Source organism: Pithys albifrons, chromosome 24, assembly GCF_047495875.1.
Source record: "Pithys albifrons albifrons isolate INPA30051 chromosome 24, PitAlb_v1, whole genome shotgun sequence".
Classification (NCBI taxonomy): domain Eukaryota; kingdom Metazoa; phylum Chordata; class Aves; order Passeriformes; family Thamnophilidae; genus Pithys; species Pithys albifrons.
The window spans coordinates 7,515,577-7,528,255 of record NC_092481.1 but is presented as its reverse complement, the minus strand read 5'-3'; the positions used below and the strand labels follow the sequence as shown (position 1 = coordinate 7,528,255).

The 12,679-nt window shown below is 52.7% G+C and overlaps 1 protein-coding gene across 2 annotated transcripts in view; it reads left to right on the top strand.

Moving 5' to 3' along the window:
* Window positions 1-11,762, top strand: part of RUNX3 (RUNX family transcription factor 3) — a 38,197-nt gene extending 26,435 nt beyond the window's left edge. For both annotated transcript variants that reach the window (XM_071576925.1, XM_071576924.1), the window contains one exon: window positions 8,690-11,762. In XM_071576925.1, the coding sequence (XP_071433026.1) occupies window positions 8,690-9,213 (524 nt within the window). In that variant the 3' untranslated portion in view covers window positions 9,214-11,762. The remainder of the gene's footprint in view (window positions 1-8,689) is intronic.
* Window positions 11,763-12,679: the final 917 nt, after the last annotated feature.

Genomic DNA, 12,679 nt, shown 5'->3' with positions numbered 1-12,679 from the left:
CTTTCCAGGGCTGCTGACCAAGCAGTTTGCACAAATGATTCCTAATCCGCCTCTGGCAAAACCAGGCTGGGAGCTGAGATGCTCAGAAACAGCCTTGGCCACTGAGAGGGGATTCTGGGACCTCAAATCCCTGAACAGGGCGTAAGGAGCTTGGGTTCTGAGGCAGAAAGGCACACAGGAGACAGTGGAACCTTTAGGAGGAATTGGGGTTCTTTGGAGATGTGTTTGCTCTGGCCTGGTCCAGCCTTTCTCCCTCACAAGTGAAGGCCGTGGCCAGGGGAGATCCCGGCAAGGACATTGATGTGAGTAGGAGCAGTCTGGCCCTCAGCCACTCGCAGAGGCTTTCAGTGAAGCAGCCCCTGGAGGTTATAAATAGTCCCCATGTAAAATGATCCTCCTGAGTTTAAACGGTCTCAAGCCAAAACCCTCCCGGTAAGAGAAAACTGATTGTTTCTGAAGGACATGTCAGGAAACATGGGAGGAGAGAGTGTTTGCAGCTCTGTGGCCAAGCAGATCACATCCTGCTCTCGTGCTGGTTCCCCGTGCCCAGTGTCAGGATATCTCAGTGTCTTCAGCCTTGCCTTGCCCCACTCAGATGAGCAGAGAATCCATCCCTTCCCATGCCCGTCCCCAAACAGGATTGACATTTGCAACCCTCCACACACCGGATTTCATTCCCACTTGCACTGCTTTTATGGGTAAGGAGGGTGATTCTGGGTTCACCCCACTGCAGCTGTGATGGCAGTCTGGCCCAGCAGCTGGGCAGATCAGATAGGCAGCCCCTCATCATCATCCAGCACCGCTTCCCTGGCTCCAGCTGGGCACAGCCGCTTGCCTCTGTTGAGGATTTGCCCCAGTGGTTCTCCAGCGAGGTCTGGTAAATCTGAGGCTTGGAAATCCCAGCTCTGCTATCTCCTGGGCCAGACACCAGGCTGTCCTTAGGTCAACCTGAAATGGTTCCTCATTACGGGGCACGCAAAGCCAGAGCCTTGCGTGCTGCTTTCTCCTGAGCTTTGCCTTCTAGCTCAAAAAATCAAGTAGCTTTCAAAAGTGAAGCAAGATGTTAAAGAAGCTTGCTCGTGTCCACCTTCAGCTGCCTCTCAGGGCCCCTTGCTCTGGGGAGGTGGGATGGCAGGGAGCTCCTCCTGGGAGAAGCCCCCGACTCTCCGCGCGTGCTTCGCCCCTGCCCGGGTTTCGGAGCAGTTCGTGCCGAAGGGTTTTATTCCCATTGCAGCAGAGCAGGACCGCCCACGCAGCCAGGCCTGTGTTCTCACTTTGTGGTGGAAACATCTTCAACCACTCAAAAGCAATTGTGTGCATTGTCCAGCAACATGTAGGGGCCTTGCATTCATGAGGACAACTGCAAAGTGGTTTAAAATTTGATTACTCTGTACCAGAGCGAGCTGCTTTGATTAATGCACTTAACGTCCTCCTGCACACATATTGCTCCAACAAAATCAAACTCCCTTAACTTCTCCGAGAGAACGGTAAAAGGTGGATCTTTTTGCAAGCTCCATCGTGCCTCTTCTAGCCTTAGTTTCTGCTGAATAGTTTTTGGGAGACATTGTGTTTGCTGGTGAAGAGCTTCAGATCTCCTGATCTGCAAAATGCTCAGCTTTAACCAGCTTCATTCCCAATCCATTACTTAAGGCCAGTGCAACATTTTTAACACAGGCCAGTCATCAGCAGAATGTTTCGCCATATGCATTTAAAGTAAAATATCTCTCTCTCTTTTTCCTTTTAAATATACATTTTTAAAGTATTACGTTACTTTTAAGAAGCCTCTTGGCACAGGCAGCGAGTGCCCTATTGTTTCCGAAATGCAACGTGGCTGCTCTGAGGTTAAGTCTTGAATTATGAGCCCAGCAAATACACTGAATTGCTGCTTCCTAATCCCTGTCCAGATTGACTTATGGTTTCTTTAAAATATCCGTTTCTTAATGGATAAAAACATTCTACCATGGGCAGAGGCTAAATTGTTTCCAAAGGAAGCTGGGCAAGCATTAGTGGGAAGAAAACATACTGTGGGATTCAGCTTCAGCCTCAAAGGAAGGAATATGCTCAAGATGGGTTTCCTGCCTGCCTTCAGGCTTCTGTGTCTATCTTTAAACTGCTTTTCTGCTCCTCTGATTTCTGTTTGCGATGTCCCTGAGATGAGTTTGGTGTGTAACTGTCCAAGATGAACCGCAGAGCAGTGCTGGGCAGGAGCTTCCCCGAGTGAGCCCAGAGCAGCTGTGCCCTCTCCCAGCCGCCTTGGGGGCTGCAGGTCCTGCAGAACAGCAGATGAGCTCGCAGGAGCTCAGCTGAGTTTGCCTCGGGCTCCAGGCGGTGCCATCCTGCCTTTCCTCGGGATTTCCAGTGTGCTGGGGGCTCCAGAGTGCAGGGGAGCCCCAGCCACAGTCCCGCTGCAGGAGGGCAGTGCCCACATTGCGGGGGCATTGCAGTGCAGCCCCAGCAGAGACGGGGCTGGAGCCCCAGTCCCACCACCCTCAGCCTCCCCAGCAGTGGGTTCCCATGGCAGATCAGCCTGATCCAAACCTGCTCGGCAAGCAAGGTGGTCTGGCTGCAGGCTGGGTTGTAAATCCAGCAGCTTCCTTTTATGTAGTCAGGGTTTGTTAATTTTTTTTAATCCCCTTTGAATACAGGTAAAGAGCAAAGTGCAGCAGGCCAGAGGCAGTGCCTGCAGTCAGGGGAGTGTTCCCTCCAGCCCACCCAGCTGCTCCAGGTAGCACCGTTAGGTCATTCAGGAGCTTTTGGGATGGAGTGGCAGGAGCTGAGCCTGGTGCAGGACAGGGGATGTGGGCAGAGGGCTCGGGGATGGGGGAAGGCAGAGAGAGGCTGTGCCGGGAGAGGAAGCAGCAAGAGCTGGGCTTGTTTAGTCTAGCAAAAGGCAGGCTGGGAGCAGAGCTGATTGCTCTGTGTAAATACATCGAGGGGGTAAACACGGGGAGGGAGAGGAGCTGGTGTGAGCTATGGAGGACAGTGCTGGCACAGGAGATGGGCTGGACTGGCCCTGGGTAAAGCCAGACGAAGTTAGAAGCAGAGTCCTCCTCAGCAGGGCAGGATGAGTCCAACAAATAGCTGGGAGCATCCCAGTGGACCTGGAAGGGTTTGCAGAGGGCCTTGAGATGCGGTGCATGATTCACTGAGCTGGGAATACCTGGGAATTTCCCTGCCCTGCCTGCAGAGACCAGGAGGCTGCCGCCCAACATGTCTGGCATGGGATTGAAAGTGCTGTGAGAGGACACAGGAGCAGAGCCCTGTGCTATCCCTGGGGTAGGTTTGGGGGCTGCGTGTGTGTCTGCATGGCAGCACATGGAAAACTGAGCCACAAACGTGCTTGGCAACCTTGAGGTGGTGCCTGGTGATGCTGTGATAAGGACGCATGTGTTGTGTTTTGGTTTGGGTTTGGTTTTTCTTTTTTCAAGCTCTGCAAAGGAAGTCCTTGCACCCCGTTTGTGATCTGACTCTGTCAGGTACAGAACAGTGCTCCTCCATGGGTGTGTAACAACGGATGCTGTTCACACCCTCCTTTTTTTTCAACACCTCCCCTCCACCCCCAAAATATATTTTGCTCTATTTTGTGTGGGGTGGGAGGAAGGGGCCGTTTTCATTCTTAGTTGGCTCTGACTTGGAACAAGTGAACTTGTTAGCATACGTGACAGAGGCGTGAGAGAGTGCCTGCCTGCGTGGGTGGGGAGGAGAGCGGCGCCTTCTCCACAGATGAGCTGAGGCTTCACACATCAAATGCAGCTCGTACACACTCCTGTACAGATTGTCTCCTTCCTTGGCCACCTACCTCTCCATGCTCCCAGATGGAGCCATTGTGATCAGGGGAAGGAAGCACAGAAGAAGAGGTGTCAGAAAAATGCTAAAAGATATCTTAGAGGTACAAATATCACAGAAATTAGTAGAGAAAAGACAGCCAAAGGTGTATACAGAGCTAGAATGTCTGTCCCTGCTCTGTCTCTCACACATGCATGCCTGTTATATACAGAAGCATGAAGTATCATTAGTGTTTACACTGTCATCAGTCATCATGGCTTAAGACAGGAAAGGAGGGAGTTTTCTGCTGGGTAGATTTTTCATGACAAGTTTGCAAGGAATTGTGTGGAATTCAAATGGTGATATATGGCCATGCTGAAGATATTTTCTATTCTATCCCCTTGGAGAATGCCACACTGTCGAGTTCCCTTTGAATTTCCTTTAATCTCTGTATGTATCACACACTATGAGTATGTGTGTGTGTATTGTGTAATATACACACAAGGTTAAGTTTGTTGCTGACTGGATTCCTCAGCCACTGCCTTTTCACCACATCTCTAAGATGGGGATCAGAGGGTGATATCTTGGGTGCCGTGGAGCTGCTCAGGTTCCACACGTCGCTGCCCAGCCCCAGATGATCTGATAATCTCCTCCTGTACTCTGGGCCCCGGCGCTGTGCTCTGACACATGCTCTGGGCGAGCTGGTTCTTTAGGTGTCACTCACAGCCCTTCCCAAGTGCAGCATTGAAGAGGTCCTGATGCTGCTTCTGCTGCCCTTTCCTCTCTCCAGGCAGAACAGATGTTTTCCTGGGTGAGGAGGTGGTGGAAGCACCCACTGTTGCACTGGGAAGGATGCACAGCCATCCATAAGACCTTTTGCAGGGCCTCATCTCCTCAAAGGTTTCCAGGGAACTCCAGAGGAGATACACCCCTCCTGACCTAGCAAGGGCCCAGGGACCAGTTCCACTCCATCCAAGGCAGCTCCCAAACCCAGTATGGCCTTGAGGGAGGCGGCTGAACACACCCAGAGGAACATTTGTGGTCGGCAGCCTCATGAACCAGCCTCTCCACCTCCACACTCATGACCAGCCCTTACCCCCATGAACCAGCTGAGGTTTGGCCCCACCACACGCAGGCTCAGGGGCATCTCTTCACATTTATCTCCTTACCCCCACCCAAGGAAGGACCCATATTATGTCCAAGGTGGAGAGAAAGTTGCTGTGTCACTGGGGTGCCGTTGTTCTATCTGGAAGGTGGCTGAGCAGCTTTCAAAGCCTGTTTCTTACCCAGCTCCACGTGCAGGAGGATCTCGGGGTCCTCCAAAGGTGCAAATTGCAGCTGCACAATTAAATCACAGGGTGTGTCCCGACCCCCGAGGTCCCCTGGGCAGCTCAGCCCTAAGGAGGAGACAGTGGCATTGCTAATCAGGGCTTTGACCTTTACATGGCTTTTATTTAATACACATTCCACACTTCCCCAAACTCCCATCCAAAACATTGACATTTCCGCTGATAGATTGGGTCAGATTTTGGAGTAGTTGGGGGACTCAATTCACTCTTACAATGGTTAAATTCTTACAGCTAAATGGGCTTATTCAGTTAGTGCAGCAGCTGGTGTGATTTTGAGAAGAAAATAAACATTTCCTTCAAATATTTTGATTGGCAACTGGACAACTGAAATACTCAAGCTCAGATTGCCAGGGTCCAAAAAAGCAAATGGGGGCTGGATGGGGAGTGAGTGAGGAAACCATAGGAAATCCTGGAGGCAGCTCTATGGAGCAGATGTGTGTGAGATGCACCAGAGAAGGGGCAGTGAGTTAGGGTTTTAAAGCCTATTTTTAGCTGTGATTCCTAAGGGAATGTCGGTCTGAGGGTGCAGCTTCACCCACTCCTCCTCCCCAGCATTTGGTCAGCGTGTTGCTTGCTCCAGGTTGCTGTTTGGTTCTGGCTGGGTGTGCCAGGGGGTGTTTGCTGCTGAGCTGGGTTGTTATGGGGAGTTCATGGCGGGGTTTTATCTGGACCTTGCTGAGGATGCTCCAGGGGGATGTCCATGGGCACAGGGCAGGGGGGACGATGCCCCAGCCCGGGCAGGGGGACAGGGCTGTGTGGCTGAACCTGTGTGGGTCCATGGCAGCCCTGAGGGGATGGAGCCGGGATAGAGGGGCAGCTGTGAGAGGATGGAGCCGGGATGGAAGGGGCAGTCTGAGGGGATGGAGGGACAGCCTGAGGAAATGGAGCCAGGATGGAGGGGCAGCCATGAGGTGAATGGGCCAGGGTGGAGGGGAACTCTGAGGTGAATGGGACACAATGAAGGGAACCCTGAGGTGAGGGTCAGGATGGGAGACCCTGAGGCGAGGGCTGAGCTGGAAGAGCCACCCTAAGGTGGAGCAGCCGAGATGCTGGGCCAGCTCTGAGCTGAGGGTGCTGAGGTGGAGGAACAGAAGGGAAGGGAAGGTGATGGGATGGAGGGGCAGCCTGAGGTGAGGCAGCCGGGATGGGAGGGGCAGCCGTGAGGCGGAGGAGGCGGATGGGGGGGAATCGGCGGGGCCGTGCCGGAGATGGAGGGGCGTTTGTGTGGGGCAGGAGCGGGGCGCTGGTGGGACCCGCCGGTGCGGGCGGTGCGGGGGCTGTGCGGGGCCTGTCCGGGGCTGTGCCGTCGGTGCCCCCCCTGGCGGCCGCACCGCCGCCGTAAGGCCCCGCCTGGTCGAGCTTCTTGCAGATCTGTCTCCAAACCTCCAATGCCTGACTGTGTTTGGTGCCGCCGTTGCAGCCGCGTGGCCTTGGGATGGGGCAGAGCGTCCCACTGAGGTGTAAGATCAGGTTGGCCTGGGCAGTTGTGAGCAGCTTTCACAGCACTGTGTGTTCCCAGCCAGCCCGAGCGCTGCCACCGCACACAGCGTGGCACAGGGACAGCCCCATGGCCTGGCCTGGCAGCCGCTGCCACCGCACACAGCGTGGCACAGGGACAGCCCCATGGCCTGGCCTGGCAGCCGCTGCCACCGCACACAGCGTGGCACAGGGACAGCCCCATGGCCTGGCCTGGCAGCCGCTGCCACCGCACACAGCGTGGCACAGGGACAGCCCCATGGCCTGGCCTGGCAGCCGCTGCCACCGCACACAGCGTGGCACAGGGACAGCCCCATGGCCTGGCCTGGCAGCCGCTGCCACATGCAGCTTTGCCAGCCCCGGTGTGTGCAGGGTGGTTCGGGACAGCTTCGGGCTGCTCCTCTCTTATCTTGCCCAAAGCCACAGCCACGCTCACAGAGCAGGTGCTCTCCCCTCCTGGAGCCCGTGTGGGAAGCAGGCACTGCCCAGTGCCCACAGCAGAGCTCAGGGCAAGGAGGAACCTCCGCCCCTGCTCCTTCCATGGCCCTGACTGAGGGACTCACCTGGGATTAGGAAGAGGGCTGGGATCAGATCCCTCCTCACCTGCTCCTCCAGAGCGTGCCCTTGTCACCAGGTGGCTGGAAGGGATTAACTGAAGTGCTTTCTCCTGGGGAAATGCTTCAGGGCCTGGAACACCACGCCTGAGAAGTTAAAATGCTTCATTGCAATAAATATTAAAAACACACATCCCTGTGCATGCAGAGCAGATAATCCTATGAATATGAGTTTGTATGTATGTGCATATCTAAACCCAACAAGCATGTTTAGAGTACTCACCTCACATTCTCTTGCTCTGAGTGATTCAAAATCCAGCTGATGTGACCAGAAAAAGTCACTGGGGCCAGATTGCACCAGCACAGCTGAAAGGCCTTAGCAAGGGAAGAATAGGGGTCTTGGGAATAATCAGAAAGGATGGAGAGCCACGTCCAGCTGGGCAAGGCTTTGAGCTCAGTGCAGGAGCTTTGGGCTAGAATTGCTCTTCAGGGAGATTACATCTCACAAGGGATGTTACAAGGCTGAGGAATGTGCAGTCACAGTGTTTCTAGACATGTCCTCTGCACAGCCAGTGCTGGAACTTGGCCTGGGCTGTGGAGGTCTCATGTACAGAGGCTTTGCTGCTTCCTTGGAGAGCAAATCTTTTTACTCTCTGTCTTGATGCACAAAGAGGTGTCTGGCCTTTGTAAGGAATGGCACCAGTCTTGGGATAGGTGAGAGAATCACAGGAACACCTTGAGGTCCTCAAAGGATCTGGTGTGGACTCCCACCTCTAAGCTGGGCTTCCTGTAGGAAGACACAATCTAAGGGCACTGAGCAAAGGTCCCTCTCCAGTTCCAAGATGACTGTGATCCCTTTTGTGTTTAGAAAAGGGGGTAACAGCCCCACTGGGCTGCTCCAACTCTCCCTTCCCCCAGCAGAAGAAAGCCTGAATTTCTCACTCTCTTTATCCTCTTGGAAGGAGAAAAATACACAGAGAACTCAACCATGGGGATACTGTGGCTCTCTAGCTTGGGAGTTTGCAGTTGTGTGTTTATCAGCTCCCTGCCCTGATGGTATCAGCACGAACAGGCCACCCACAAGAAGGCTTAGCAGGCTGCTCTGGGCTCCAGCCTTTCCTGCCCAGCCGTGTGTGTGTGTACACCACGGAGGATCCCAGGGCCCGGCTGTCTGGGGCCTGCAGCCATTTATTTACTACACAGCTGATGTAATGGCTAAACAGCTTTTTGCTGTGTTTATGGGCTGTGTTTTTTTAATCTGCTGGAGATGAATAGACCCCTAGAGAAGTCAGCTTAGTCGTGTCCCTTCTTGGATAGGAAACAACAAATTTTAGAACAGGAAATGGGAACAATTTAAACAAATGAGTGTAGGATTTTCTTTACTTTTTTATTTCAGTTTCCCGGCTCTCTTCCCTGAGAGGTCCAAGAGATGCTTTTCCTTCTGACTTGAATTCCTTGGGAAGGGGATGGCCTGGGCTATAGGACAAACTCCACGAGCCTCAAGGACAGTGCTCTAACCACCCCCTTTCTTCCTGCCCCCGCCAGGCACGTCGGACCTGAGCCCCTTCTCCGACCCGCGGCAGTTCGACCGCTCCTTCCCGGCACTGCCGGCGCTCACCGAGACGCGGTTCTCCGACCCGCGGATGCACTACCCCGGCGCCATGTCCGCCGCCTTCCCCTACACCGCCTCGCCCTCGGCCACGGGCATCGGGGGCATCAGCATGACCAGCATGCCCACCACCACGCGCTTCCACCACACCTACCTGCCGCCCCCCTACCCCGGCTCCACGCAGAACCAGAGCGGACCCTTCCAGGCCAACCCCTCTCCCTACCACCTGTACTACGGCACGTCCTCGGGCTCCTACCAGTTCTCCATGGTGGCGGGCGGGGAGCGCTCGCCCACCCGCATGCTCTCGTCCTGCACCAGCGCCTCGGCAGGGAACAACCTGATGAACCCCACCCTGGGCAGCCAGAGCGACGGCGTGGATGCGGACGGGAGCCACAGCAACTCCCCGACTGCCATGACGACTACTGGGAGGATGGATGAGTCAGTCTGGAGACCCTACTAGGACAGCTCAACTGTGCACCAATGGCTCTAACTCAATCAGCAGCTGTTACGTTGCTCCTTTGGGTAGTGACCAGAGCAAAGTGATGCCTTGGGAAAAGGTAAACCAAAGTCTCCCAAACCAAAAGCAAACCAGGATCCTCTGCATGCAAACATGGGCAAACATCAAGTGAAGATGGACCAGGACCTGCATTACATTTCAAGATGAACATCCACGAGGCTTGAATTTGTCACTTGATGTGGTTCCTTTTGTATGTTTTAAGTATGTGCATTGTACATAGGGAAAAACAAAGGATGTGTGGAATCAGATGTTTGTTTCTTGCAGAACACTTCTCAGTCATCTCACTCACACCTCTTCCCACACAAAGAGCGAGGAGAATCTCACCCTTCCTCTGCAAAATGGTTCAGAGAAGAGAAAAGACCAGGGAGTTGCCCAAACCATCTTTCTGCCACTGCAGGAAGACTGAACTGAAAAAAAAAAAAAGAGAAAGAAAAGAAAAAAATCCCATTGTCTCTTTTCCTTTCCTCCCCACTGGTGCAGGGTCCCTGACCACGAAAGAGCTCCAGAATTGATGCCAGAGCCATTGGGTTTCCAGCACAGCCGCGGGGATCGGGCACAGCGGGGCTGAGCCGGCACCAGCCACGTGAACAAGAGCTGTGATGGGATTGTTATTAATACTATTATTATTTGCTGTTGATGACAGAGGTTGCTTGTTCATTTTTTGTCATTGTCGTCATTGTTAAAACAGTAACGTGGCTGATCCTGTGCCTGACCAGCCCCTTTTCTCTATGTTTACATACAAGGTGTACTTTTAATGCAAGGTGTTTTGTTTTGTTTTGTTTGTTTGCTCTTTTGTGCTGACCTCACCACTCAGTTCTTTGCTCCTCTTAGCAAATCTCAGTGATGGTGACTGAAGTCAAGGTGGCATTCAGGACAATCCAAGGTGGATGAGATTCCCTTCCAAGCACTTAAGCTGCAAAAGGGACTTGGGAGCCTTTGGCATGGCCTTATCACTGCTCTCTGGGTCTGCTTTCATCCTCTCTGAGTGGCAACACATGCAGCTGGTGACAAAGCATCATGGCTCTGTTATGATTCTTTCCCATGTTTTCACCCAGAGGGGTTTAACATGACTTTTTATTTTGACTTACTCTTGTCAGTACATATTGAAAGCTCTAACTGAGATTTGGAGGCAGGAGCAGTTTCTGCTCTTGGTGGTGGGAATATTGTGAAGGGATCTTATCTAGTCTTTTACATCCCCTCACCCTTTCCTTTCCTTTCCTTCCCCTCAAGTGACCCAGAGCATGGGGATCTTGCTGTAGATGAATAAGGTGAAGAAGGGGCATTAAGGGTACCATCAGCCCATGAATAACTGGTTGCATCTGGTGGCATTTAGAGGAGCCAGGGCTCATGGACACCCTCATGGGTGCAACCAAGGAGGGCCATGGTGGGAGTCAGAGGCAGCCTGAGAGGCCGTATGGGCTCTGGCAAGGCCAGGTCAGTGGTTTGTCCCTGATGCACAGTGCAAGGGTTTGTCACCTCCTGCAGGCCAGCTGGGCTTTCTGCTGGCATGGGAATTAGGGCTGGTTTCAGGATTCCCCATCCTGGCAGGGCTGAGGGTGTGTAACTCTGGTACCCACTGCCCTCCAGAGCCTCCTGCAGCAGCGGGACACGGACAGTCCCAGCCTCCAGTGCCACCAGTAACTGAGCTTTTGGGGCTTGTTTTTTTCTATGAACAGAAGGCAATTCCAATGCCAGAGCTGCCTCACATCAGTCACACCATCCCAGCACTTTGCCCACCCCCAGGTCTCAGCTGGCAGCTTCTCAGCCCTCGGTCAGGGCACAGAGCGTTGCAATTGCACTACCATGGTGAGACTGGGGCAGCACGTACTGGCTCAGTGTGAAAGCTGCAATGACCACTCATGAGTTCAAGAACAACTCCTTTAAATAACAATAATAGTAACAATAATAATAATAATAAGCCTTACCCCAGCAAAACTGCAGCCTTCACCTGCCTTGGTGCCAGCGGGCACCGCTCAGCACCCGCCGGCTCCAGAACTGGACCACGGCAGCCTGTGTTTGATGCATTTACACTTGTCATCCACTGATTGAAAGCACAAAGGAAACAAGGCATTTGTAGTACTAGATTAATTTAAGACTGTTAGTAATGAATTTAAAGAGAGAAAATAATAAGAATGGCAACAATGTTGGTTTTATGACATATTGTCATGTGAAGGTGTAAATAGATGCACCTCTATTGTATGCAAATGGTCACGAGACAGGCCAATGTTTTTTGCTTTGCACTATAATTTGCTTTTTTAAAAAATGCACAATCGCTTGTACAGGAAAACCCCTTTGTCTGGCTCACAGAATATTTAACTATAAAATCTAATTTTTGGTCTTATTTGTTATAATAATATAATTCTTAATTGTGTTGAAGGATACGATTCTTAATAATGCTTCTAATACTTGTATGTGCAGGGTAAAATAACACCAGACTAGGGAGATGGGAACAAAGATCTTTGTAATAAAGAAGGCTGAAGTTGTTGGTTTTATTAATGGTGTCTTATGATGGACATTAAAAAAAAAGCTAGTGATGCCAAAAAATGTGGTTATTTGTGTAAACTACCAGCCCTACTTGAAGGTAATGCCCTATATTTAATATGTAGCCCAACTTTTTAACCTGTAGCACTTGTCACTGGGGAGTGGGGGCAGAGGGGCAGCAGGAGGAGGGTCTGCTCCTGTTGAAGTCGTTGGAAGGAGCTGTGGCTGGAGGAGTCTCTGGCTCCACAGGAGCAGTCGGGCTCCACTGGGAGCGGGTGGGACTTGGCATGCCATGGCACAGGGGCAGGTCTGCTTTTCACTATGGTGTTGATGTTCTTATCCAATGTACGTGATTAAAGAGCCAGGTCTCTGTGTAATCATGTTGATGACTTTCCATGTGGAATAATAAACATACGGTTCCAAGTCTGCCCGATGCCTTCTGCCTGCTCACTTCTCCTGGGGGGAGCAGGTCTGTGCCCTGGTGCAGAGGGAGGTTCCTCACACTGCTCTTTCTCCAGGGTCTAATTTTGGCACCTCTTTAAACCCCACAGTGCCCAGATCTGGTGTTTGGAGGGTACTCGTGGCTGGTTTCAGCCACAGTTTAGCCCAAGGTGGCACCACAAGGGTGTCCAGAGAGGAAGGCAGGCAGGGATGTGCTGGGGTGGGGTGGGGTGGGGGGACCCAAGCTCTGAGAAAACCTCTTTATCCTTCTCCAAGGTGGGTCTGGAGCACTAACCCTGCACGGGGTAGACCTGGCAAGGTGATCCCTGACCCCAGCCCAGCATCCCCCCCTGCCCTCGGCCTGTCATCGCTGGGCCCCTTCCCGAGCCACAGAAGCTCCAGCACGAATCTTCAGCAGGACCCAAACTCCCAGGCGGGCCAAGTCCAAACCCTTTAGCACTCACCACTCGCCTCCAGAACCCAAATG